This window comes from Daldinia vernicosa, assembly GCF_022497035.1.
Source record: "Daldinia vernicosa strain CBS 139.73 unplaced genomic scaffold F5Y00scaffold_48, whole genome shotgun sequence".
In the NCBI taxonomy this organism is placed as follows: Eukaryota; Fungi; Ascomycota; class Sordariomycetes; order Xylariales; family Hypoxylaceae; genus Daldinia; species Daldinia vernicosa.
The window spans coordinates 96,798-121,969 of record NW_025953964.1 but is presented as its reverse complement, the minus strand read 5'-3'; the positions used below and the strand labels follow the sequence as shown (position 1 = coordinate 121,969).

General features: G+C 48.6%; 9 protein-coding genes across 9 annotated transcripts; 5 read left to right on the top strand and 4 right to left on the bottom strand.

Moving 5' to 3' along the window:
- Positions 1 to 183: 183 nt before the first annotated feature.
- Positions 184 to 2,480, bottom strand: F5Y00DRAFT_151050 (uncharacterized protein). Its single transcript, XM_048004535.1, has 2 exons — positions 1,175 to 2,480; positions 184 to 1,121 (listed from the first exon to the last, which is right to left on the bottom strand). The coding sequence occupies exons 1-2, from the start codon at positions 2,382 to 2,384 to the stop codon at positions 466 to 468; spliced, it is 1,866 nt and encodes a 621-aa protein (XP_047861987.1). The 5' UTR covers positions 2,385 to 2,480; the 3' UTR covers positions 184 to 465.
- Positions 2,481 to 2,693: 213 nt separating this feature from the next.
- On the top strand, positions 2,694 to 5,234 carry F5Y00DRAFT_244810 (DUF1479-domain-containing protein). The gene is made up of 3 exons (XM_048008884.1): positions 2,694 to 3,739; positions 3,791 to 4,513; positions 4,573 to 5,234. Exons 1-3 carry the CDS (start codon positions 3,295 to 3,297, stop codon positions 4,893 to 4,895), a joined length of 1,491 nt encoding a protein of 496 aa, XP_047861986.1. The 5' UTR covers positions 2,694 to 3,294; the 3' UTR covers positions 4,896 to 5,234.
- An 889-nt stretch (positions 5,235 to 6,123) lies between these two features.
- F5Y00DRAFT_264950 (transmembrane amino acid transporter protein-domain-containing protein) lies at positions 6,124 to 8,166 on the top strand (the record flags this gene model as incomplete). The annotated part of the gene is made up of 5 exons (XM_048011733.1): positions 6,124 to 6,602; positions 6,653 to 6,724; positions 6,786 to 7,139; positions 7,193 to 7,405; positions 7,470 to 8,166. 5 exons carry the CDS (start codon positions 6,124 to 6,126, stop codon positions 8,164 to 8,166), a joined length of 1,815 nt encoding a protein of 604 aa, XP_047861985.1.
- A 251-nt stretch (positions 8,167 to 8,417) lies between these two features.
- Positions 8,418 to 9,418, bottom strand: F5Y00DRAFT_150940 (uncharacterized protein). The gene is made up of 4 exons (XM_048004533.1): positions 9,242 to 9,418; positions 9,171 to 9,188; positions 8,976 to 9,087; positions 8,418 to 8,919 (listed from the first exon to the last, which is right to left on the bottom strand). Exons 1-4 carry the CDS (start codon positions 9,272 to 9,274, stop codon positions 8,819 to 8,821), a joined length of 264 nt encoding a protein of 87 aa, XP_047861984.1. The 5' UTR covers positions 9,275 to 9,418; the 3' UTR covers positions 8,418 to 8,818.
- A 5,222-nt stretch (positions 9,419 to 14,640) lies between these two features.
- On the top strand, positions 14,641 to 16,288 carry F5Y00DRAFT_150920 (uncharacterized protein). The gene has a single exon (XM_048004532.1). The coding sequence runs from the start codon at positions 14,715 to 14,717 to the stop codon at positions 15,852 to 15,854; it is 1,140 nt and encodes a 379-aa protein (XP_047861983.1). The 5' UTR covers positions 14,641 to 14,714; the 3' UTR covers positions 15,855 to 16,288.
- A 387-nt stretch (positions 16,289 to 16,675) lies between these two features.
- Positions 16,676 to 19,997, top strand: F5Y00DRAFT_150901 (uncharacterized protein). Its single transcript, XM_048004531.1, has 2 exons — positions 16,676 to 17,897; positions 17,949 to 19,997. Exons 1-2 carry the CDS (start codon positions 16,913 to 16,915, stop codon positions 19,643 to 19,645), a joined length of 2,682 nt encoding a protein of 893 aa, XP_047861982.1. The 5' UTR covers positions 16,676 to 16,912; the 3' UTR covers positions 19,646 to 19,997.
- Positions 19,670 to 21,738, bottom strand: F5Y00DRAFT_264946 (uncharacterized protein; the record flags this gene model as incomplete). Its single annotated transcript, XM_048011732.1, has 2 exons — positions 19,670 to 20,528; positions 20,582 to 21,738. The coding sequence occupies 2 exons, from the start codon at positions 21,736 to 21,738 to the stop codon at positions 19,670 to 19,672; spliced, it is 2,016 nt and encodes a 671-aa protein (XP_047861981.1).
- Positions 21,739 to 22,087: 349 nt separating this feature from the next.
- On the top strand, positions 22,088 to 22,950 carry F5Y00DRAFT_244793 (ribosomal protein S1). The gene is made up of 2 exons (XM_048008883.1): positions 22,088 to 22,612; positions 22,684 to 22,950. The coding sequence occupies exons 1-2, from the start codon at positions 22,344 to 22,346 to the stop codon at positions 22,766 to 22,768; spliced, it is 354 nt and encodes a 117-aa protein (XP_047861980.1). The 5' UTR covers positions 22,088 to 22,343; the 3' UTR covers positions 22,769 to 22,950.
- F5Y00DRAFT_244792 (uncharacterized protein) lies at positions 22,915 to 25,138 on the bottom strand. The gene is made up of 3 exons (XM_048008882.1): positions 24,857 to 25,138; positions 24,492 to 24,799; positions 22,915 to 24,441 (listed from the first exon to the last, which is right to left on the bottom strand). The coding sequence occupies exons 1-3, from the start codon at positions 24,900 to 24,902 to the stop codon at positions 23,149 to 23,151; spliced, it is 1,647 nt and encodes a 548-aa protein (XP_047861979.1). The 5' UTR covers positions 24,903 to 25,138; the 3' UTR covers positions 22,915 to 23,148.
- Positions 25,139 to 25,172: the final 34 nt, after the last annotated feature.

The window sequence follows — 25,172 nt, the reverse complement described above, 5'->3', positions numbered from 1 at the left end:
CACTTCGAGCAACGGTGGCTACCAGGAACCTGGATATACTAGGGCTTCCCCTAAAACTCAGGGTCTCCGTTACAGGACGCAAGATCTGTGGGCGTTGCGGGGTTTGTCGTACTACACCGGGATTAGAGCGCAGATTTTCCATCATCGCCACTTTATAGTATATAGTCCTAACTTAGTTTACCTCCTGTTCCGCGCGTGTTCTTAGATACTTGGGTAGATATGAATGCAATATATGCTAGACTCGAGTTAGTTTCCATGCAGCACCCGCTTAATGGGGCAGGGATTCGTTGTCCCGATGTTACCCTACATATGCAAGGAACATGATGGTAAGAATCAAGGGGTGTGATACATATGTGAGTTAGGTAGGCGAGTAAACTCATACGAACCTCGCGTTATATATTCGCGTGCGTGCATATGTATATATGGATAGGTATGTTTAGTAATAGAAACGCGTCCACTCGGAATTTAACCCCATAGTTGCTGCCAGTCAAACCAGTTGGAGGAGGTTCCGAAATCGAGATTTCCTTCCAGGGCGGCGTCTACCGCGCCCAAGTCGAAGGTCGGGTCAAAATGACCGAAAACATCAAGGTCCGGGACTTCTTCGAGTATCGAAAAGTCGTTGCCGTTAGTATTGTAATTGTTAAGAGCATCGTCCGCGCTCGGAGAAGGCAGTTCTCGGTCTCGCGGTGCCAACTCGCCCTTCTTTGAAGTATCTGCTAAACCAGTTTCCTGTGTTATCGACGCGACCGCCTTGTCCATTTCCTGCAGAACTTGTTCAGCCATTGCCACTGTAGTCTTCGCGGTCCAAAAAGTGTCGTCCATCGATTTTAGTAGTGCCGTATTCGCCATAAAGGACTGCTTGCCCCTACTTCTATACATGGGGATATTACTATGGCGCATTTTCCGGTACGATACGCTAAGCGACAAAGAGACGCCGTACGGAATTATAGGCAGGTATGAAAGCTGCCCTAGAAACTCATGTCCGACGATGGACGTGATTCGGTCGGCCGCCAAAGATCGACGGCTGTTTGTTGCCGGCGCCGGGAGGGCAGTGGAGCGATTTTCAGATGGCGACTGGCTTGAAAGTATGGCAACCGAATGGTAGAATATTTCAAGCGAGGCTAACAAGTACACATGAGCATAATTTCTTTTAGTCGTTAAGATATTTACTTACCTAGACATGAGCTTGAAGCCCGAACCGCTCCGGCATCGATGATCATTTGCTCAAAGATGGGTAACTCAATGATAAATTCCTTTTCTTTCCGACTTCCTGGACGATATAGACCGATAACCTTGTCAAGGAGGCCGATAATCATTAGGAAGAGTCGGAAGAGTGGTGCTTGCGTTGCAATACAATCGTCCAGGTTCCAACCAATATCTCGTTCGTGAATGAGACAAGCTCGTCCATAAAATGCGCTATTAAGGCGGTCTAAGGCCCAGAGACAACACAATAAGGAACGAGTAGCTTGGCTATTTGTATGGCTTTCTTCCGAAGCCATCTGTAGCCCTAAAGTATGCATTTGATGAACCGCACGGCCATTGAGCAACGCTGGGATGTCGGCTTCTTCAGGACTGCGAGGCTGCATATATAATGACAAAGCGGCTAGTATGCGAGTTAGGAAGATACGGTCTGCGATGAGACCGGCGTCGATAGTCGTTTGTATTGCATCCGATAGCAGAGTACAAAAGTCATGCCGAGAAAGGACTGGCCCCTCGGGGTTCAAACGAAGATGACGCGAAGCTTCGGGATCGGAAGCAGCTGCAAGACTAACTATTTGCTTTAACACTTTCTCTTTTATCTCGTCGTCGGACTGGATTATTGAGTGACTACCGAGGATAGGGAAGATGGTATCCAGCTTGTCAAAGTAGATACGGCGGAGAATCGCGTAGTCTGAAGGCGGAGGGCAGCAAGGAAGGCAATGACTCCTCACGTATACTCTAAGCATGTCCTGAACGGCTTGTCGCGATGGCGATGTCAAGGAAGGGGGATTGGCCACTTTATCTAAGTCGAGCGCTCGGGGTTGCCATATCCCCAAGCCACCCCTCACTGATACATCGCGAGTTGAGCAGAGACTCGTAGCCTCCATGAGGATTGCTTCGGGGCTAAGATCGCCAACAAATCTAGAAGCATGCCGCTCCGGACTCTGAGCGTCATTAGGACTACGGAGAGGCTCACATCGTGGAGGAGTAGGGTGGCCAGTTGGACTACGGGTCGTAATATTCCCTTCTCCGGATATTAAACTAGGCGGACCATTTTTAGAGGTTTCGCTATCGTGATTATGAAAACATCTCTTCTTCCGGCGTCGGCACCTGGCACAGGCCTGGGCGACCTGCTTCCTCTTAAGGGGTAAACCTGTCGAGTCGGACTCGATGAACCTAACCATGGCCACGAACCGCGGCGAAATCCCAGAAGTGTCAACTCCGACGCTGATCACAAATAGTATTAAAAGTTCTAATAGAGGACAAGTCTTAGCATGGCATTCTCAGTACGGCGGGACCGAGAAAGCAAAGGACGAACTAGGATGTCGGCGAATAACCTAAGAAGGTAATGGCCGAAAAGATCCTGAGAGATATCGCTATTTAAGCGAGGCACTCACATAGAAAGCAAGCACCGTCCGCGTTATTCGTATGGGAAATATTATAAAGCTCTTGTGAACAAATCGATCGGTAGGTTTGTACACGCGTTGTGCTGTTGGTAGACATCGTATGAACATTAGGAGAGGCGGAGGCGGATCTACCAAATTTGGTAACTCCGTTTCTAGGTCCAAACGGCCCCGCCCAAGAATCTCGGTAACAATGGGAACTCCGACGTTATTTGATTGGATCATCGACATGGAGAAGATACCTCTTATACCGGCTCTTTTACTCTAAAACTTGACTAGTAATTAGAACCGCGGGAATACGTAAATGCCAACTTACGTATGTTTCCATATGTATTTTGATTTTAGCTTATATACCTGGTATAATATGGATTAGGTACGATACTCGTTTTTGGTGCGTTGCACTACCTAAAAACCGCCGCGCTGCTGTCGGAATTCAAGGAGCCTAAATAGGAAATTCCGGAAACTCTCCTCTCCTAGATGTAGGTAAGATATTCAAACAGAACTAATGTTTAGGTTACCGTACATAGCATTACCTAGAGGGTATAATAGACTCGTCTTCCTTCGTGACTTTCTATATCTTGTCTCAATAAGGACAATATGGTAGAAGTTGTCAACCTGCTCCCTATATCCTCTAGCTTGAGAAGAAGTTAATCAGATACTTACCTGCCTACTCTCTACTATCACGAATATCATGTTGCGTACTATTCCGAGGCGTTTATCAATAAACACTCACCAGATACGATCAGTCATGGCGACGGTAACCCAAACTCAGACTAAAAGGGAGGGTGATATTTCCGACTCCTTTGTCTCATTATCCGGCGCCGCTAGACCACCTCTTCCTCAGCGGTTTCTTGACCTCAAGAAGACTTTGGTTAGCGGTCATGAGGATCGTGTAATTGAGAGCTGGAATCGACTTCTCGCCGAGCTGAAACATGAGAATAAAATAATCGCTAAAGGAGGTCCCGAAATTATTCCTAGTCTCAACTTTCAGGACTTAGACACAGATCTTACCAAACTCCGCGGCGAGCTTGAGAAGAGAGGTGTCGCTGTCATTAGAGGGGTGCTCCCGGAAGACGAAGCTCGGTCCTTCAAGGACGAAATCGAGGAGTATGTGAGACAAAATCCCCAAACAAAAGGTACCACCACAGCAATAGCCAAGTACGTTCTGTTATCTGACTCTAGATCAGCCTTCCCGTCGCATGATCCTCAAGTATATGAGTTATATTGGTCTGCACCGCAACTCCGCGCTCGGGCGCATCCGAACATGTTAAAAGTCCAAGCGGCGCTCATGAAACTGTGGCGCACATCGAATCCCGGAAGTCCTATTTCTACATCGCAGCCATTATCATATGCCGACCGTCTTCGTATTAGGCAACCTGGTGATGCTAACTTTGCTTTAGGTCCGCATATTGACGGGGGTAGTGTTGAAAGGTGGGAATTGAACGGGTACGGCCGTGGTGGCGTGTATGATAAGGTATTTGAAGGTTCCTGGGAAGAGTACGATCCGTGGGACGCCAGTACACGAGTATCTGCCGTAGTTGATAACTACAACGGGCTGGGCGCTTGCTCTATGTTCCGAATGTTTCAAGGATGGCTAAGTATGAGCAACACACAGCCGTTCGAGGGAACCCTTATGGTGAATCCGGCAATCAAACTCTCAACGGCATACTTGCTGCTTCGTCCATTCTTCCGGCCCATTAAGGATCTCGATCAAGCGTCCCCAGAAAGTTATCTCGCCGCTGAGAACTGGGAATATGCCGGTGCTGACATGACGAGTGAACTCCACGGCGCGACTCCTGGACATGGGCAAGAGTTAGATAACACTCTCCACCCACACTTGGACCTCGAAAATACCATGGTGCACGTCCCGCATATCAAGCCGGGCGATTACGTAGTGTGGCATTGTGATTGTAAGCGAAGAGAACCCGCACCCTTCCGCGTTATGAAAACCTACTAACACTTTGGTTAGCCATCCACGCCGTCGACAAAGTGCACAAGGGAAATTCGGAGTCTAGCGTGTTGTATATACCGGTCTGTCCATTAACCGAGATAAATGCTAGGTATCTCTTACGGCAGAAGAACGCTTTCTTAAACGGCACCCCAGGCCCTGATTTTCCAGGCGGGCGAGGCGAAGCCGATCATGTCAATAGGCAGACCGAATCGCATCTTCGTTCGTACGCTACTGTTGACGGGCTACGAGCCTTCGGGTTTGAAAGATTCGACCCAGCTACAACAGACACTAGCGGAGCAAAGACAATTACTTCGCTGGCGAATGAGATCCTGGGATTCTAGGAACCTACTCGGATGACTCGCAACTGAGACTTTTCTTTCAATGTCGTCGGATTGTCGTGAATATAGGGGGTGTATATATCCCGCGATTTCGGTCAGGGGCTAAGCTACCATAAAGCCTAAAGCTCGAGGAGCAAAAAGAAGTCATACGTATCATAGCTGACTGTTATACATGTATATAAATGTCGATATTAAATCATGGTATATAGGTACCGGGTATGTTGACAAATGCCACCATATGATAAACATAACGACGTGAATTAGGTAGCTTTCTTAATCCTAGTAGAAACCCCCAGATCTAACATGGCTTAGGATATGTACAATACCTAAAGTAATACGTTAGGTACCTCTTAGCTAAGGTAGAAATAGAAGGTTTCATTGGAGATCCGGAATCGGCCGTTCCGGATAATGATATTTATGTATAAACCCGTATCCAGACTACTATGTAGCAGTCGCAATCGAAAATTGATGGCCGGGTCTTGGCATTTTCAATTGAGACTGACAGGTACCGGTACCTAGTAAGAGAAGCATACCTCCTACGCTTCATCGCACCTTAGACCATTGTCTTCTACTCCCGCAACCCGAGAGGTGGTCAGCCAAATATGATGATTGGGCATTGCTGTGAGATTTTATGCTATAGAAGGGTTACATGGAATGTTGGATGTCTCATATAATAAAGATTTAGTAATCGTTGCTGATAAGGGTGAGAGAAGAAGCGTGGGGTTTGATATAACGATGCGATCTTGTATCGCGATCGTCGCTGTAGTCTCCCGTTTTCTTAATGCAGCAAATAGGATTTGGAATTGCTAATCGGAATTTCACAGCTACAGCTACAGTTAGGTATGCTTTGCGCGATTGCTCAATTCCTCCAAAATTGTCGCATGTGATAAATCGGCGCATAATACTAATAGAAGAAGGTTACAGAGGCTCGCACGACTCTATCTGCGCTATATCTGCGCTATATCTGCGCTATATCTGCCGGCCTATACAGGTTACTACGCTATCGTAGTATAGCTCAGCTCGCGTAATATGTCTATACCTAGCTCTATTATGCAGCGCGTAGGTATCTATTTGGGGTGCCAAGGTGGTAAGATAGACAGTCTCTGTGTAACTACTCTTATCCTTCAGTGATCGTCTGGAAAGATAAAGTAGATACATATGAGTCGCTTCGACCAGAATGTTTAAACTTAATTCTTCTTCATGGTTTAGATCCGTATGGTGACCGATCATAATGGCTACTCACCCCCCAGCAAATCTTGCCCTTGACGGCGGCGATCCTCGAAAGCCGTCCTTACAGGCAGGAGATGGTATAAGCGGTACTGCAAGTATAGAGTATACCAATAATCGAGAAGTCAGCTTCGAAGAGTATATGTACCATGCTGCAGTCACGCGGGCCCAGGAAGAGGAAGCCAATGCTAGATATATAGCCACTCGTGGTCCGCAGACATTCAAAAACGTGATTAAGGGAAGATTCTCTAAAGGCCACGCGGAACAAGACGCATACGCCGAAGTAGTTGGATCAATTTCCAGAGAAACTGACGAGAAAGGCCACGGCAACGATGCGCTCCAAGTTGCCGGAAATGGTAGCACCGAAAATTACGGGATCACGGAGGCTCAACGCCAGACTGCTAATCGAGCATTGAGGACGGCAAGTTGGGGTACCGTCTTCTATCTTATTACGACTGACATACTGGGTCCAACGGGAGCCCCGTGAGTTACTACGCATTGCATAATGGGAATCGAAGCTGAGTTCTTTCCAGCTGGGCGTTTGCGCAACTGGGCTACGGCCCGGGTGTTGCATTATATACTGTATTCGGCGCCATGTCGTACTAGTGAGTTTAAACATGCTATAAACCGCCATATTTCACCGTGTCTGACGATTTGGTACTTCAGCTCGGGCTGGATCCTCTGGAAAATCTTCTGCGGGCTAGACTCTGATAGGTATCCTATCCGAGGATACGGCGACTTCTTCTTTCGCATGTTTGGTCCCTGGGCCCGTCACTTCGTCAACCTCGCACAGGCGCTTCAACTGTTGCTAAATGTATCGGTTATCATTCTAAGCAATGGACAGAGTATCTCGCAAATCAGCCGCGGCTCATCTGGAGAGAGCCTGGGTATTTGCTTTGTGGCATGTATGATTATATTCATGGTCGCTGGCTTTGTCTTGGGTCAAATCAGAACTCTCCAACGGCTCGGTTGGCTCGCGAATCTTTCCGTCTGGCTAACGGTTACACTTATATTACTATGGTAAGAGGCATTTGAAACTAGCATGACCTTGTCCTTACTCACTAGACTGAAAGTATGGTATCCGTGATATACGGTCCGAACTATGCCGCAGTGGAAACGAGCTTCGGCTTGTCGCCGGGTATGCCGATTCGAACGTATGCCGGGACGCCACCTCCGGGAATGGCTACAGGCGGCGTGGGATTCGTCGCTTCTTTGAACGGTTTAAATGTAGCCGTGTATGCATACGGGGGAGCATTGCTGTTTGCAGCTCTCCTGGCCGAGATGAGGTATCTCCCTTTTATAAATCGGGCACTAGCCTGGAACCATGAAGGTTATGCTAACGCCGGCTAGACACCCCTTGGACTTCTGGAAGAGTCTACTCGTCGCTGAGATATTCATCTACGGGATGTATATGTTCTTTGGCATCTTCATGTATTCATACCAAGGTCAGTATACGTATAACCCAGCAGTCCAAGGTATTGCGGCGTACGGCATACAAACGGCTGGAAATATATTGAGCTTGGTTAGCAACCTCATCGCGGCCGTGCTATACAGCAATATCGGTCTCAAGGTTGTTTACATAGAAGTGTTCCATGAGCTCCTAGGATTTCCGGAGTTGACAACTAGGACGGGTAAGATATGGTGGGCCGCACTGATTCCGTTATACTGGGCAATTGCATTCATCATAGCAGCGGCCGTACCGCAGTTTTCGTACATCGTCGGTTTGGTCGGCGCGCTCTTTATCCTATCTTTCACTTACACCTTCCCAGCGTGGTTAGCTATCGGTTATTGGGTTAAAAAGGACGCAATGATCGAGGGCGAGGAACGATTTGACCCGGCGACTGGTACGTACAACTGTGTGGATCATGGGTGGAAGCGATGGAGACGAGGATTTATGAGAAAACCGTTCTTTAACGCATTCAACATATTTTACTTCCTCGGCGCGTTGGTAACATGTGCACTGGGCTGCTATAGCAGCATAGTGAGTCTGCGCCAGGCATTCCAGAGCAACATTGCCACCAGTTTATCATGTACACCTCCGCTTTAACAAAACACGTGAATAGGAGTTGGAGTTGGAGTTGGTCTTCCGAAGTTACTGCTGGGAGACAAGGGATCTGTCATGATAAAATGATGTCGTTGATACTTAAATGCCTGCCGTGTACCATAGCTTCATATTCTCTCCAAATGTATTCTGAGTTCAATATACCAAATAACTCCAGATTATATCTATGGAATATCAACCATCCTTTCTGATAAGTTAAGCGTTTGAGAGCTGGCTTCACCGGTGGCCAGGTTAGAGTGACTTGCTAAGTTTGATATGATACCGGAGTTATGCGTGACGAAAAGCTCTGGTTGAAGGCAGTCTTGCGGCACAGTATCGGCGAATGGTAAGGGATCTATGGACCCCTATGGAGTCATACTGGTCATACTGTCGAGTTAAATATGCCGCGAAGTGACTTTAGTAACTGTATCACAGGTCCTAGCAAGCCAGACACAGCCGATTCCGCCGTGACAGAATACCTTTTTGTCAATTGCTGAACGTCCTTGTAATATGGCGATTCTGGCAAACGAAACGAGCTATAAATCCTCCTAACTGAGTAGTCGGCGCTACCCCCTGGATTCTAGCCGTTTTACCGTCTAGTTGCGCACGATATATTTTTCATAACCATCAATATGGTTATTACCCTTTTCAGTATTGCTTATTTCTTAGGACGGCGAATTGTCGTATCGCGAACTTGATTACGGAGTTCGTCGGCGAAGTGGGACATAAACCCGCTCAATCTGGAGTTTGAAGGCCGCCCTACTCATATCCTATCAGATCTTGTAATCCCTATATTGAGCTATAATAACACTTACGAGTAGCTTCTCCTTCTCGCAAGGGCTCGCTCGGGTCTCGTCCGTGTTTATAATCCTCCACGGTTTGGTGGATGCGTCGAACGCCTCGCTGGAAGGTCGGGGATCGCAGAAGCTAGGAAACGCGGTATGTTAGGATGCTGGGTACCTAACCTAACTACCTAAATTATATTATTATATGGGTCGGTTAGAGCATACTTTTCCGACAATATAGTCCTGTGGATAGATATCAGTGCTGTTCATTAGTGTCACGCAATTTACTGACTTACCTCCATGACGAACAGCCAAGACGCCCACCCCATTGTTGAAGTTTAATAAGGAGAAGTTTTATAAAATGGAAGATAAATCTAGAAACTACCCAGGGTACCATGTACCTATGGATTTAGATGATGGGCAATGTGGGAATAGTACTATATGTAATTTCTTGTAGCTTTCGTCCTCGTTCATTAGTAGGTAATAATTGGGAAGTCCGAGGTAGTACCTAATTTTATTAATAATAAAGAGATTCAGTAGGTACGAAGTACCTACACAGTTACTTCGGAGATCGCGTGGATCTTGAGAAATCACCGACATTTAACCCCACTTGCTAATTTAGGTAATCCATAAGTCCGCGATCCGTGGTGGATTGCTTTCTGCATGTGCTATTCCAATCCTATTGATTCAAGTCTTTAGAATCAGTGTTTAATCTTTTGAAATTTCGTTAACACTTTCTCTACATTGATTGTCTTTAGTCAGCTAAGTAATTTAGAAGTGAGTTTGAATGTTAGATCTATAGTATCCAATGCTTGACTTGTCCAGTCTTTCTTTAGATGTACTTGTTGACATATCAAAGGATAAATCGATGTCATATTATATCGATACATCATAGATACTAGTTTATAGATTAGTACCCATCCGTAAATATTTCCGAATCAATGGTTTACCGGCACTTGGTAGCCAATGAGATGAATAGTCCGGAAAGACTAGAACTTCGGGTTTATATTTTAAGTACTTATCCAATAACTAAAGGCTGTAAGATATGAGTCCTACTATTGTTATAGCTAGGATCTCTCATCTTACCTGTAAATACTGGATGAAGTTTAAAGATGTAAGTAAAGGGAGTCAAGTAATATAATCGGCCTAATATGTACACTATTAGGAGTTTCCACCTATTACTATGTATAGATATACCTGGGTATGTACTGTGTATCATCTGATATATTTCCAGATCGATTAGTTAGTCCAGGCACTTACTTTTTACTACCGAAACTTCACACTTCATTATTATCGGCATGCTGGCCTGCAACTTTAATATTTGCATCAGGTTCGAGGTTTGTTTCCTGGTACCATACCATACATAGCAAACTCCTTGGCGTATGATGAAGTGGACATGCATACAATACCAAGCTAATGTGAATGCGGAACATCTAAGACATGGGTTAGCCACATGTAAGAGGAGTACTTACGTCTTCAGGGGTTATTGGGCAATTGAAATGTACACCGGATACCTGTGGATCCTCCCGCTGGTGTCCTAGCAACGCAGGACAGGGGGACATTCAAGCGCTAAGATAACGGTCTAGCCGACGTTAGGTACCATGGCAAGAGAGGACCGAGCGCGACTTCTGAGTGTCAGTCAGTGTAACTTGCAAGTAAGAAGGGGTAACTAAGGACAAAAGAAGAAGAAAAAAAGCAGCCACGAAATTGGAACTTCCAAGTGGAAAGCCCCATTGTGAATTTTACTTTTGCATCCTACTCCTAAATCTACCTAATACAGCCCTTTAAGATACCCCTCAGGTGGAAGTTGAAGTAGAGGAAAGAAATAAGCAGTAGCGACAAGCGACAGCAATAGCATCCCCTCTAGTTTTTAGGTTACTTATCGATATCAGAAGATTTCGGCCTCGCAGTCTATTCTGAACCTGTCATCTTTAAACGCTTTCGGATCTCCTTAACTCAAGATCTACCTACCTTATACGTAGATACATATGTCTATACTCTCAACACCACCCATATGACATTGCTCCGAGCCGCCAGCGTGTTATTCTTACACTGTATGCTGACGGCATTGGCTAACCATAATTACAATATTACATATCCCCATTTTACCTACTCTTAGGTCGATGGTACCGCAGTCGGGTTTGGACTTGGATGTGCCCGCCCTGAGACCGAAACCTATACGAGTCTCCAGCCGCTGAAACCAAGTCGCCGAAACCATGGCCGAAGACTATAGTCGCATTGACCCGACCTCTGTCGACGCGACCAACGACGCGACCGGAGCACCTCCCGAATCCAACCCTCAGGATCCCGCCACCGCTTCCGCAGACGTTTCCACGGACACTCCCCTGTCCAAGAAGGAAAATCACCCGCCCGTACTCCTTCGAACGCCACCAGATGATAGTAGCTTTGTTGATACTACACGGCTTGACCACGACGATAAGCATCTCGATTCGGTCACCGAAGAGCAGCAAGTCAGAGCTCATTTAGAAGATGTCGAGTCTAGTTTTTTACCTCCTTCGCCAACTCAACTCGCCAGCCCCGAGAAAGGTATCGACGACACATATCTATTCGATGCTACAAAGAAGAATCCTCCGTCATCCGCGCCTTTCTTATCGCCTTCTTTTACTCCCTCCTCCGCATTCAATGCTGTGCCTCAAGACTCTCAAGCCTCTCAACCTTCCGACTTACATAACGAGCCCGATTCGCATCCTAATATACGCGCCGATTCGACCCCCGCTAAGATCGACCCTGACGTAACAAGTCAGACCCCAGATCACAGCCCCCTCCCCTCACGCAACCACGACGATTCTAACGCCGTCGAAATTGGTAATACTACCTCTGCGCTGGAGAACCTATCCTCTCCTACGACTGCTGCCGCGGCTCGTAGCGTATCGAGAGCTATATCCGTAGCTAGCAGACGTACCAACGAGGAGACGCTGAGCGAAAATGACGATCGCGATGCTCTATCACACGGTAACTTGGCTCTTAACGTACCAAGAGAGAGGTCGCTCTCCAGCTCCAGAGCTTCGAGTCTCCACCAGCAGACCTCTGATCAGGACTCGAGTAAACCACCGGGTGACAATGGCAGTACACCATCGATTTCTCTTCAGGTTGGCACGCGTCCCAGGTTTCTTCGTAGTAGGAACGATAGCCAGCGCTCTTCAACTTCATCCTTCCTCAGTAACGAAGATGTCGAAAGTGATGCCACAGTCGGATTAGGTGCCGACTATGCCCTCCAATCCGGAGGTGCTTTGCCTGCCTTTGGTTTAACGCGGAGCGCTAGCAATACTCTATCTCGCTCTGTAAGTATCGGTAGTATGGCGTCCGGCTTTGACGAGTCTCCGGATCCCATTCGACCGGATGCTCTGGAGCCTCTGGAAGAAGTTGAAAGCCCTATGCCTGACCGTCGTATCGATCTGCTTGCAACTCCGAAGCCGAGGAAGGGCCCTCTAATGGCACCTACTGACACGGTCATTGCTAGACACGTGCGCAATGTGGAGGTACCAGAATCTCTAGCCAAGGAATACAAGACGAAAGGTGGCCTGGCAACACCGATACAACAGCCCTATAGGAAGGTGTCGAGTCTGTCTAGCTATACGCCTGCAAATACTAGTACTACCACTGCTACCAACACTCGTAGCGGCAAAAATCTTACTCTTAAGGAACAATCTAGCACGATTGAGCGCCTGTCCAAGGAAAACTTTGATCTTAAACTCAAGGTCATGTTCCTCTCTGATCGTCTTGATAAACTTTCCGAAGAAGGTGTTAAGGAAATGATCTCGGAGAATGTTGAGCTCAGGACGTCATTAGCTGTCATTCAGCGGGACAATAAGATCCTTAGGCGACGTGTAAAAGAGTTGGAAAAGCGTCTTCGCGACGAGGAGGATCGACCAAGCACTGCGAGAAGCGGATATTCCTCGGACGGGCCAACCACCCCGGCTTTCGATCCTGATGCGCAAGAACGGGAAGAGGAGCTATTGTATCTGAGGGAGCGCGTCGAGGAATATGTGACCGAGATAGAAAGGCTCAGGAATGAGAACATGGCTAGCCAGGCCGAAAAAAGGAAACTAGCCGAAACGGTTAAGTCTATGGGAGACCGCGCTGGCGAGCGCGTCGGCGAAAGTCTAGGTCGTCAGGAGGAAGCTGACGTATACAAGGATCTCCTCGAGCAAGAAACAGCTCGTCGCGAGCAGGCGGACGATGATAACCGGAGACTGCGAGATGAGTTATTCCGGATAAAACAGGAGATTAACGGAACAGCTGCTCCAGGTGGCATGCACCACACAACAAATATATATAATATCACGCGGAAGGCCAAGCCAACATCACCATCAAGATCGCGTCCCGTCTCAGGCTTGTCCGGGGAGATAGATCCTACCACTGCATCTAGCCAGTCAGCAACCTTGGTTGATGAACTCCGCAGAGAAAGCGAACAGCTACGTCACGAGAACGCTGAGCTGCGGAGAGAAGTTGGCGCGCAAACTTCCATGCTGACATCCCGTAACCGCGAGAAAGAGAGGCTTTATCAGGAGATTGAAGACCTCAAGCTAGCTCAACGTCGCGGAGGTCCAGCAACTTCAACTATCGATAGCCTCCTTGATCGATCGGCGTCGCGTGTAGGCGGCCATGAACGCTCGGCTTCCCGGGGTAGTGGCCGTACGAGACTCACTATGACGGTAGAAGAAGATCCCGATCGCGAAGAATTAGAAAATAAGCTTGCCGAGCACCGCGACAGGATCAACGAGCTTAAATTTGAAAAGCAAGAGCTCCAGCGTGAGTTACAGACGTGTATGCAAGAGTTGGATAATATCAGCGAGTCTAAGAGGCAGCTTGAAGACCACAACGGAGCTCTAGAAGAGGAACTCCAAAACACGACGAATGATTTATTACAGATACAAGGGGAGCGAGATGAAGTTCTACAGGAGCACTCTGACCTCCAAGCCGAATTCGATATCCTACGGAAAGAGGCCCAAGAGGAAATTGATTCCTTGGAGGCCGAGAGTGACCAGAAGACCGAGGAGATCCAGCGGTTGCAGATTGAGTTGCAAGACCGCTCGGAGAACTTCGACGCCCTTCAGGAGGAGATGCGCCAGATGAGCGAGGCATTGATAAGACTAGAGGATGAGCAGGAGAAGAAACTAAGAAGAATAGAGCAGCTTGAGCAGGAACTTGCCGAGTCTAACAAGGAATCCGAAGATCTCGAGGTTAAACTTCTCGAGTCGAACGATAAGGCACAGCGTCTCGGGGTTCAGCAGGAATCTAGCCAGGGCGAGATCGCATTTTTACGCGAGGAGCAAGAAGCGGATAAGATTCGAATAGGCGATCTTGAAGCAGCGCTCGCTAATGCCGAGCAGGGTCTTAGGGAGGAGCGCGATCGGACTAAGGAGTTGGAGCAGCGGTTGGCCAACGAGCGGAAGCAGCGCGAGATCGTAGCGGGACGTGAGAAGGAAGAGGTTCAGCAATTCGTTAACGAGCTTAATCGCGAGGTTTCGACCGCTAAGGACGAGGCCAGGCGACTCCGCAAGAGTTTGACGAGTAGGGAAGTTGAGGCTACAGAATGGAAAGAGAGGCTTATGGAGCTAGAGAATAATCTCCGGGAGGCTTTGGGCGACCTGAACGGAACCAGGTCTAGCCTTCTAAAGGTGAGTCGTATTCACGAGACGCGGTGTGGCTTTCTGGGATATTTAGCTAACTATTTAACAGTCTATCGCTAAGCTCCAAAGAGAGCTCGAAAACACGGTCCGGGAGCTCGACGCTGCGAAGAATTCTATGCTGGAAAAGGATCGCATAATTAAGCAGCGTGACGCGCTTCTCGAGTCTCACGGACTTGAATCCCGGAGGCTAGGCGAGATGCTCGATAAGGAGCGCCAAGCTCACCGTAATACAAAAAATCAATTCGAAACATTTCAGCGCACGCATCAGCACGTATCACGGACCGTCACGAGCCAGGATTCACGTATCTTAGAGCTCGAGACTAACCGTGCGGCAGACAAGAAGAAGATAGCGCAGCTTGAAACTTCGTTTAAGGAACAGCTAAACGAGCGCAACAATCTGCTGCTGGTCTTGTGGACGCGCCTCTCAGCGCTGTGCGGTACCGATTGGGCCCATGATAACAGCCTCATCAACGGACGCGCTTTACCCTCACTAGAGTCTGTATCTACGATGCTCCCTGGCTTCGCTAAGAACTTGATGAGCGCCGTTAAGACTATTGAGGGCATAGTAGGCAATTTCCAATCGCGCATAAAATCGGTCGAGCGTGAACTGTGGAAAGAGTACCAGTCTCTCGAAAGCAGTCTCGACGCTAAGTCGAAGAAGCTTGAACGTCTCGAGACTATCGTTCGCACCGGCATTGCAGCCGGTCACTTCGATGCGCACGCTAAAATATCCCAGTTAGAGACCGCATACCGGGCTCTCAAAATTGAGAACGCCACTCTACAGCGTGCCAACGACGCGCGCACTCGCGGAGCCGGTTGGACGGGGTCTAAGAAGGCCAGTAGCAAAAGTTCACGCGAGGACCTGATTGACGGAGGCAGTCCCTCACCGTCTGTGCCGACTGGACCGCATCACCGAGAATCGAAACTCCCGCGCAGCAAGACAACTCACTTAGAAACGCCCAGCTCGAGCGCTAAGAGCGGATCGGGCAACATGTCTCGGAGCGCCTCTACTATGGGTGCGTCCGAGATAGAGCGGCTGGGTACTTCCAATGGCGATGGCTCTTCTGGGAAGAATGGCGATGACAACCGGTGGATGTTTAGGCTGCGGGAGCTCGAGTACAAGCTCAAGCAAGAGAGAGAAGCCAGGCACATGGACCGAGCGGCGGCTAGGCAGAGGATACAGGATAGCGAGCGGCAGAATAACGAGCTTGCCGCCGAATTAGTGCGAGCGAAGAGAAAAGGTAACGGAGAGTAAGTAGAACATGCATGCCGGAAACCGACACTATCCAAGAGTCACGGTTCCGGCTAATACATATTGCGAGAGGGAGCAATTCTTGTCCCTCGAGGATACGTGAAGAATCATTAAGGTCGTGGAGAAAGTTGGACGCACGATACGAATTACTGGTACTTTGTATCAATATCGACGCATGGGCGCTTGGCGTTCCTAGGAGTGCGTTTAGAGGGCATACGCATCTAAGGCGTTCTTTTGTCTGGTGGTTATACAAAAAACACATTTACTTTGTTACGGGACTCGGAAGGAGATGGGTGGACTAGGTAAAGTCCATAGTCGCGTGTTCATTGGCACGGTTTGGAGAGGATTAGTGATATATAGCAGTTCTACGCTGCCAATTCATACGAATGGTGGTAGCTCTTTTTTTTTGCTCGCCTTCTAGCGTTTTATGTTGGTGCAAACAAACACTTCGATGTGATCAAATGTTCTCTCCTAAGGACTATCATCATCTACAGCTAAAACTATTAGATAGAGTTGGTGGCCAGAGAAGACATAAAGTTCAGATTGTCTATAAAGATTACCTAGGTAATCTTAATGGTTTGCCTTGATCTTGCTCTGTGCTTACGAGTTTATTCATCGAAATCTCTCCGATATGCGTAAAGCCGCTACACGACCAGTTTATGTTTTGACAAAAGTAAGATAATTCATTTCCACAAACCCATGCAAGGCAACCAGATTACCCAACTCGGTATAAGTGGGTGGTAAAGACGGGTTGCGAACTATAGCTGCTGCGGCTGCGCCTCAGTACTACTCTACTGCCTCGATGCAAGGGAGGCCTCTTCGTCAGCTAGAAACCCCATTCAAGGAAGGATAATTCAAGTGACTCGCATTCAGCATAGTCTCCGAGATACACTGGAATTAGGGACGTCGAATTAATACGACACGAGATATCTTCCTTTCTTGCCTATTCGTATAGGGGCTATAGGGGTTCTACGGTCTTAGTAACCCATTTCATTTCTACTTTGCTTTACTCCTTTTGGCGATCTTACTAGTCGCGGCAGTGCTCTCGCCCGCTGCCCGGCATGGGTGCTAATCGGAAACATACGCCTGGGTCCGCGTCCACACCCGGAGCTATGAGACATTCCGGGTGGGTTGCGCAGACAGCTTCACATGCGAATGGGATTTCCCAATGTGGCAATATCGAGCCAGCCGTGTTTGGAGGTTATGATACCGATTTTCGTTTGGAGGATACACCGTTATTTTACGCCATTAAGCGGCGAGATCCATCATGGGCGGAGGGTAGTAGTGGAGCGATACCTCTGGGAACGGGGCATCTATACGGCGCTGGTGGCAAGTTTACCGACACTGAAGTCTTCGATTTTTCGCAGGGAGCGCTATCACGATGTGTCCCGGACACCGCCAGCACCTTGACGTATTCGCCCCCTTCTTCGTACCAGGGATCGGTATTGTCCTCCATCCAGACAGACTTCATATCCGACATATTTTCCACGGGAACGCCAAAGTCGCGGGATCCTAGCCCCCTACAAGTTAAGGATAAGATATCTGCTGAGACAGACGGTTATCACATCTGTCCGAGGGATCCGTGTAGAGCCAAGTTCACCAGCAAAAGAGACCTTGAAATCCACTCTGGTGTTGGACATAGACATATCTGCCTTTGGGGAAATACGGGACCATGCTCCAGTGCAGGATTCGCAACGACAGAAGAGCTTAATTGGCATGTGAAGCGCGAACATCTGCTACTATGCCCAGTCCCCGGTTGCGCAGAAGATACATTCGCTTCTAAAGATGTCCTCGATTGTCACCTAAAATATGCCCACGGCAATGCGACAGCGGTCCAGAACGCCACGGTTAAGCCGGTCCACCTTCTAGAAACCGCGCCAGCGCCGTCAGAATCAGCAGTTAGTAGCCAAACCCAAACTTCAATTAAGAACCCCAACGCCATAGAGGAGAAGACGCTCGAAATAAAGATGTCTCTCGATATTTCGAAGAATCACTGCAGAGATCGGCTGCAAGCTGTGCTGGAGAAGAGGATGAAGAAAGCTAACGGTGAGTTACAGACGTTATAAGCTTGGTAAAACCAGTAGCTAATAATATTAGGCGGCGCACCGAGAACTGGTGAAGATACTGAATGCCATATTTCCAAGTTACTGGAATCAGCTAGTTTCCCCATCATTTGGGAACATAGCGTCCTCCCATTTCTTGTCGAATTCATCCCGAAATGGTGTGGCCATGGTCATGTCATTTCCGTGGTGCGTGGGAGAAAGCCCAATTCCAGACGAATCTGTATCATGACGAGGCAAAACGTCTCTAGAGCTCGAAGGCTGGTCATTGCAAGCCACGTACGAGACCTATTGCCAAATAACCACCATGATTTGGTCACGTTCGTATTTTCCGTTGGCGAAGTAAACCGCGTATGGTCGCGAGGTTTAAGTAAGGATATGCCGGATGACATTTGCCTCCCGCGTAATCCTTTCTGCTATACGAACCCGTGCATGGGGGATAGTATTGGAACGATATCAGAGGATGGTGATGAGATCACAGCAACGTTAGGACCATGTTTGGCAGTTGGTGGAGGGAACTTTTGGTTGGTTAATTTTCATCCATTTATCGACGTGAGTAAAGGAACCCAGCCAGTACCTATCGAGCACCCGTCTCCGGCGGACCGCATAAGGTGCTTGGATAAGAGGCACGAGGCTCTGATTGACGGCAACCTCAACTTCTTTATTGGCAATTTGACGGCAACTTCCGGGTTCGACTTGGAGACTACTCGGGTTTCTCACGATCCGTATTGGGAAGAATGTGACAAGGAACCTCCATTGGTCGTTACAGATTGGGCATTGGTCTCTACGAAGTGTCAGAAGGCCAACATGCTGCGAAAGTTCCCTGCTACCGACCAAAATCAGGAGACTCCAATAATTTCGATGAGCTCAATTGTGCCTGGCGCATCAGTGTGCTCTACAGGACGTACTTCGGGGTTTCAACGAGGTCAGGTTTGTGAGATTCCTGCGTATGTCGATGGGTTGGGAAACGGCACAGGAAAGGCATCTCGGGAGTGGTACGTAGAGGAACCTTACCCCTACGACGATGAAGAAGCTTGGATTTGCGGTGGTATAGGGGTTGAAGGCGATAGCGGTGCTGCCATCATCGATTCTGAGACTAACGCTATGATCGGCCAACTTTGGGGGCGAAACAAGTATTACGGCCCTGGACCGAGGCACACTTTCTTTACGCCCGTGTATGACATTTTAGACGATATTCGAGAGAAGTGTGGCGAGGAGCGACAACCCCAGCTACCGCCCTATCGCGACGAAGCAGAATGTTGGCCTGTCTATCCGGTTTGCGAACAATGTTTTAAACTTCGAGAATATCTCGAAAGTCGGCGTAGCTCCCGAGAATCATTGATGTCTATGGTCGGGGTGCACGATGGAAGAGCTGGGGACACTGACAACGAAGTCACATCCGTATCAGAGTTGGCAACACCAAGAGAAGCCTCGAACTTACTTCGTCATGTAGGACTCGAAGCAACGAGCCCGTCATTCAGTGGCATGGTATCCCCAGCACCAATCCACACTTTCTATCCGACTTCACAAACCCTCTCCCCTGGCAATACCGAGTTGAGGAGTCCCTATGCGCATGCTCTAAAAGATGATGACCTCTACGAAAAATGCCCGGAAACCAATGAGGCCGTAACGGGTATATTGCCGACACCAATGCCACGTACTAGTAGCCGACCGCCAACCAAAAGACGAAAAGTAATGCCTGTCAGCAACAATCCTTCTTTAGGATCTAGTTAGATATCTCTGAACAGTGTCGCCTGGCTATCCGGCCAAGCCCCCACGTGCCATCTTTCTTGCGCGCTGGTCTCGACGGTTGTGATTAGCCCTGGACCCCTTGTTCGCTTCCTTACGCCTCCTAGCGCTTTCGGTATCTTTATCACCGGATGGGCCGGCAACATTTCCTCCACGACCACCGCCTCTACCTCGTCCTCGACCACCACGGCCGCGGCCACGAACGCCGGATCCACCTCGGGGATTGTTGGGATTATTGCCCCCACCGTCAATCTCCGAGTCTTCTGCTGCCGATTCTGCTGGGCTCGCACGCCAAGCAGTTGGGGCTAAAGCAGGCTGGTCGCCGCTAAACGCGCTATATTTCATCTCCAACTGTCTCATCTGATGCGGCGTTCTCGTCAGCATCAAGGCCCAACCCTCAATGGCCTCGTCAGTCATTCCCGTCTGCTGTTTCAGTTTTGATCTGCTTTGGCCTCGTCTCGTAGCCGCGTCTCTACCGAACACCTTTGAATCTGACTGGTAAGCCCTGAAAAGAGCTTCCTCACTTGCGTCCTTTCGTTTTTGGTCATCCGCGTCTTCTGGATTTCCGTCGTTTACTACCAAACCAGCATCTGCAACGTCGTACGTGTCGTCACGTTCGTCGTCGTCTGCGTCAAATGCAGAAAGCGCAGAGAGGATAGCGGCCTTATTAGGAGCGGATGATCTATCATTTAAAATATCATCTGCTGATTTCTCCGGATTTCGTTTTCCAAAATGAATATTAGACATGTCCACTGCCAGCTTGTCGAATTCATCATCATCAAATACATTGTGGCGCGTAGAAGGCGATAGTGGCGGGGTCGGCCGAGGTGCAATATCGCGGCTTTTCCTTCTGCTTCTTTCCTGAGATCTATAGATAAGTTAGTATATACGATGAAGATGGCATATTCCATGTAGACGAACAACTCCTCCGTGCGGTCTGCAGCGGCTAAGTGAGCCGGTAGGGAATCTTCAAGTAGGTGCGCGATAATTCGTTCGGTATTGTCTTCGTATTCATCTAGCAGCCTCGAGACGAAGCCAGAACCTAGATTTGGGAACAGGTCTTGTATTTGGGATATCTGGCTCATGCGATGTATTTTCATCTCCCCCAGGACATCATCGTCCTCGGTCATAATTCCCTTTCCTTTATCAATCTTCCGTTTAACCATTTTCTTCGGTCTAGCATTACCACCGGGTTTTCGGAAGCCTTCCAACCCAACGATAATTGACTTCCATCGTGTCGCGCTCGACCCAGACTCCTCAAAACGGTGCTGAACCTGCTTTAGGATGGGAGTAACTGTAACCAATTCAGCCACCATAGAGTCGTTCACGTTCAACGGCCCTGCTTTATGGCTGTCGGCAGCGGCTTTAAGAGAGTAAAGTTGGTCGGTAAGCATAGAAAAATTAGGAGGATTACCCTCAGTCAACCCAATTAGACATAGATAAGCTGTTGTTACGATCGTTTTTCTCAAAGGAGGGTTCATGATTTTGTAGCAACTGATGAGCCCATCAAGAAAATCACTCCCGGCCAAGAAGAACGCAGCTACGTCAGGAGACGCGTGGATAAGGTGATTAAGTCTCCTCAACTGTGACTCCAAAGTTCTGAGGTCACCCTTTAGACCCGAATCAAGATCTACGATCAATGATTTCTTGAGGACGGTCAACGAGTTTGTCACTTGTAGTTTTTGGGAGACCTGGCTGATTAGAATGGATGTTCTCTTTTTTGGAAATAGGCGGCTAAAGTCGGAAAGGAACTCCCACCGAAGCAGCGGAGGAGGCGGAGAAGGCATTCGCAGTAGTCTAGCAACTAGAATAAAACATTGGCGGAATAGAAGCTTTGCGGATGGTGAGGTGCCGAGCACGGTAGCACCGTTTGCTGAGGCTTCTGCCACAAAAGAGACGAGGAACGATAGTAAGGTTCCATCAACGGCGGACAAGCTAGTAAACTGGTCCTCGGACAAAGAAAGATGAGCCTCTACTAATGCGAGCCAATTAGCTAGGCAGGTTTCCCACTCGTCAGGGACAATATGGTTTCTCCATGACGCCTCCGGGAAAGGCGCAAACTGAGGGAGAGCCGCCATGACATGCGGAGTGAATAAACCGGTTCGACTGGCGTCTTTAGGGGAACATATTACGTTGTGTAACATCCAATGCTTTTTGAATCGGTTCGGGATATTAAATAGTAGTATTCCGTAGTACCAAACTGGCCGTCTGTTAGGTCCACATGAAGGATGTTCACCGGATGACTCTTTGCAGATGTTGGCCTTTAGATGAGATCAATCATAAGGCGTCAATACGTAAAATAAATGTACCTAAAGTATAACGAATGAAGTACCTAAGTACCTTACTTAGACACGGGAGCTACATCATGTAAGCAGCTGAGGTATGTATGCAAGTCCACTATCAGTGATTCTTATCCTTATCGGGTGGAAAGTATAAAAGTATAAGGCTAGACCCACTCTAGCCCTTATCCGAACCCACATTGGGGAATTCCAAGCTCATTATTTTCGTAAAAATATCGCGAACTTTTTGTGCTTCCCCTCTACAACCCAACACCAAAAGGTCGCCTTCATCACTTTGCCGAAACGTCATACCGTTCGAGTCGTGAGGGCAAATTCGTAGAGCCAACCGAAGCAAATACACAATCTCTTCCTCTTGACGAAGAAAAGACAAACCCAACGCCAACATGTCGTACAACAAGCCCGAGAAGGACTACGCCGGCGAGCAGGCCAAGACTCACAAGATCCGCATCACCCTCAGCTCCCGTAAGGTGACCGCGCTCGAGAAGGTATGCAGCGAGCTCATCGAGCGTGCCAAGAGCAAGGACCTTCGCGTCAAGGGCCCCGTCCGCCTTCCCACCAAGACTCTCAAGGTGACTACCCGGAAGACTCCTTGTGGTGAGGGTTCCAAGACCTGGGACCGCTACGAGCTGCGTATTCACAAGCGCCTGATTGAGTACGTCGATTACCTCTACAAGATTTCCGCTGCTATCGTGCCTTAGGAAGATGTACTAACTGGCCTGACAGTCTGAACGCCCCCACCGAGACGGTTAAGCAGATCATCGTTAACATCGAGGCTGGTGTCGAGGTCGAAGTTACCATTGCTGCTTAAAGCAGGGTGGGGAAATGGGAAAAGGCAAGGCGGCGGATGGGTATTGGAAGGATTACCTAGACTCAAAGATACCCGTGTTATTTCAGCTGCGTTCTAGAGATCGCCTGCAACTACACATGCCTGCGGGGACTATGCTGCAGCAGAATCCAAGCCTAAGCCAATTTACGAGACCAATACCCTAACTGATAGCTTCCTGCCTTTTGCGTAAACAGTGCTGTTATTCGTGATCCATTTTAGTGTAACTCCAGGGTATCTAATTACCACCTCTCAAGACCGCAAACCTTGTGGCCTATTCCTATCGGACCAGTCGATATATGCCACTATTTTCTAGATAATGCATGCTAGTCACCCCCGGACGCTTTAAAAAACAGCCTCTACTCTCAAAAGTTCCAGACGCAATCTTCCCTCAGAGGTGGCACTTCAGGCATATCTCCTTCAAACTTGCCAGTAGCCATCATGGTAGCATACGCTGCTTTGACACCCGCGGTGTACGTCGCGAGGTCGGGCTCCGTGTCCTTGTTGTAGCCGGGCGGACCAGTAGGGAAGAAGATTTTACGCCACGACCCATCCGCGTTCCGTACGCCTGGTACCGGATGATATGTGCCACCGTCCTGGGGCGTCTCGTCTTGGTATTTATCATCCACCTTCCACTTATATATCACCGGCTGCCCGTTGAACGACACGATACGCCCATTTGCAGCCTTGGAAATATAGCTTTCAGGGGGTGGGTGCTGTCTGGTACTATTCGGTGCATATGGGCCTGTTGATGCTGCAGACGTAGCTTGTCGCTGCGTTTGCGGTTGCGGTTGTATTTGCGGCTGCGCTTGGGTTTGAGCGAAAGGGTTACTTGATGGTGCGAATGCGGACGGCTTCTGTGCCGTGAATGGGTTGGTAGTCGGTGGTGCGAAGGCGTTGGAGGATGGTTGATTAAAGGGATTGCTGATAGCTGGAGTAGGGGCCGAGGTGTCCATCTGTTGATCAGAAGATGGGACATTCGTCGGTTGGAGAAAAGGATTGGCCACCGGTTGTTGGCCAAATGGATTAGGAGCCGAGGTTGATGGTCCCGAGGAAAAAGGGTTGGGGGCGGAAGAGGGTGCTGGCGCGCCAAAAGGGTTCGGTTTCTGCCCTAAGGCTGATGGTTGCCCGAAGGTGTTCTGAGTGGTTTGGCTAAACCCAGTTGGCCCCGAGGCGCTGTTTGCAAAGGGATTTGGCTTCTGGCCCAAAGACGAGGGCTGTCCGAATGCAGGAGCGCCTGGTCCCATCTGTGAGGACTGTCCAAACGTCGGTTTCAAAGCCCCCATCGTGGAGGGTTGGCCGAACGCTGGGTTAGATGGCGCTGCACCGAAAGGGTTAGGTTTTTGTCCTAGTGCCGACGGCTGGCCAAAGGAAGTTGTGCCGCTGGTAAATGGATTCGGCTGGGGATTCGACTGGGGAGCCGCCGAGAAGGGATTAGAAGCGAGAGGATTGGCAAACCCCGTCTGGGGGCCAGACGCTGCATCTCTTGCAAATATGCCACTGGTATTACCTTGTGTACTGCTCTGCTTGCATATATCTATACGGTTGGGATGCTTATTCTCGGCAGAGAGGATGAAATTGATTGCACCATCGAGGTTGCTAAGCGCCGTCTGATTCTGCTGTTCAGCTTGTTGGATAAGAGCTGCGATCTCCGACATCTAGCTCGAAAGTCAGCAGTGCGAAAAGAAACAATATCACCAATCCATACCGCTTGTTGCTGATTACTAGATCCTCTAACATATAGCATGACTTCCTCAGCGCTTTGCTCCCGTGGGTATCCTCCGAATAATTGCTCCGGGGCATCCCTCCCGGGGCCGTAACACGACAACATCCATGATGGCCTCTCAATTCCTAAGTCCGCTCGTATAATATCTTTAGTGATCCTGTAGGGTGTTTCTTGGTTCCTATTTCCTCCTGTATTTAGGGCGCTAAAACGGTTCGTATTGGAACTAGGAGCTCCGAACGGATTCGAATTCGCGTTAGTGTTGGCGCCCGGGTGCTCGAAGCGACAGGCGGCTGTGGTCACAGACGTTAGTATTGATACCTGGAAATAGGAAGGGGAGTATATCGTACTATCATTTTTGCAATAGCCTCGTTGCCAGAATTTGCAGATAGTCATGTCGATAGGATTGGTGAAGTGATGATGTTGTTGTGTTAATGGACAAAGCTGGAAAAGCTGACGGATTTTATCAGCCTTTTCAGCCTTGCAGGAGACTAATGTAGGTCCCGGGTGTTCCTCAGTGGAGATTTAAGTAGTACCTATTTTGATGCCTGTACCTAAAGGTACGTTTAAAGATACGATTGGATCATCTTTAAGGGCATATTCGAAAATTATAATGTTTTTTTTTTTTAATTGAAGCTGATGAACATGCTTCTGTACCTCTTTCCT

What these genes read in the sequence shown, in the direction of transcription:
- F5Y00DRAFT_244792 (XM_048008882.1), bottom strand. Translation starts at nt 24,902, where the DNA reads ATGACTATCTGCAAATTCTGGCAACGAGGCTATTGCAAAAATGATA. An exon ending in AGGCTATTGCAAAAATGATA is followed by an intron (nt 24,800 to 24,856) that starts GTACGATATACT and finishes CTGTGACCACAG; the next exon opens with CCGCCTGTCGCTTCGAGCAC. An exon ending in CTAGTAATCAGCAACAAGCG is followed by an intron (nt 24,442 to 24,491) that starts GTATGGATTGGT and finishes CTTTCGAGCTAG; the next exon opens with ATGTCGGAGATCGCAGCTCT.
- F5Y00DRAFT_244810 (XM_048008884.1), top strand. Translation starts at nt 3,295, where the DNA reads ATGTTGCGTACTATTCCGAGGCGTTTATCAATAAACACTCACCAGATA. An exon ending in ACAAAATCCCCAAACAAAAG is followed by an intron (nt 3,740 to 3,790) that starts GTACCACCACAG and finishes ACTCTAGATCAG; the next exon opens with CCTTCCCGTCGCATGATCCT. An exon ending in CGTAGTGTGGCATTGTGATT is followed by an intron (nt 4,514 to 4,572) that starts GTAAGCGAAGAG and finishes CACTTTGGTTAG; the next exon opens with CCATCCACGCCGTCGACAAA.
- F5Y00DRAFT_150920 (XM_048004532.1), top strand. Translation starts at nt 14,715, where the DNA reads ATGCTGGAAAAGGATCGCATAATTAAGCAGCGTGACGCGCTTCTCGAG.
- F5Y00DRAFT_151050 (XM_048004535.1), bottom strand. Translation starts at nt 2,384, where the DNA reads ATGGTTAGGTTCATCGAGTCCGACTCGACAGGTTTACCCCTTAAGAGG. An exon ending in GGCTTCAAGCTCATGTCTAG is followed by an intron (nt 1,122 to 1,174) that starts GTAAGTAAATAT and finishes TGTACTTGTTAG; the next exon opens with CCTCGCTTGAAATATTCTAC.
- F5Y00DRAFT_244793 (XM_048008883.1), top strand. Translation starts at nt 22,344, where the DNA reads ATGTCGTACAACAAGCCCGAGAAGGACTACGCCGGCGAGCAGGCCAAG. An exon ending in ATTCACAAGCGCCTGATTGA is followed by an intron (nt 22,613 to 22,683) that starts GTACGTCGATTA and finishes CTGGCCTGACAG; the next exon opens with TCTGAACGCCCCCACCGAGA.
- F5Y00DRAFT_150901 (XM_048004531.1), top strand. Translation starts at nt 16,913, where the DNA reads ATGGGTGCTAATCGGAAACATACGCCTGGGTCCGCGTCCACACCCGGA. An exon ending in GAGGATGAAGAAAGCTAACG is followed by an intron (nt 17,898 to 17,948) that starts GTGAGTTACAGA and finishes TAATAATATTAG; the next exon opens with GCGGCGCACCGAGAACTGGT.
- F5Y00DRAFT_150940 (XM_048004533.1), bottom strand. Translation starts at nt 9,274, where the DNA reads ATGGGGTGGGCGTCTTGGCTGTTCGTCATGGAG. An exon ending in GCGAGAAGGAGAAGCTACTC is followed by an intron (nt 8,920 to 8,975) that starts GTAAGTGTTATT and finishes GGATATGAGTAG; the next exon opens with GGCGGCCTTCAAACTCCAGA.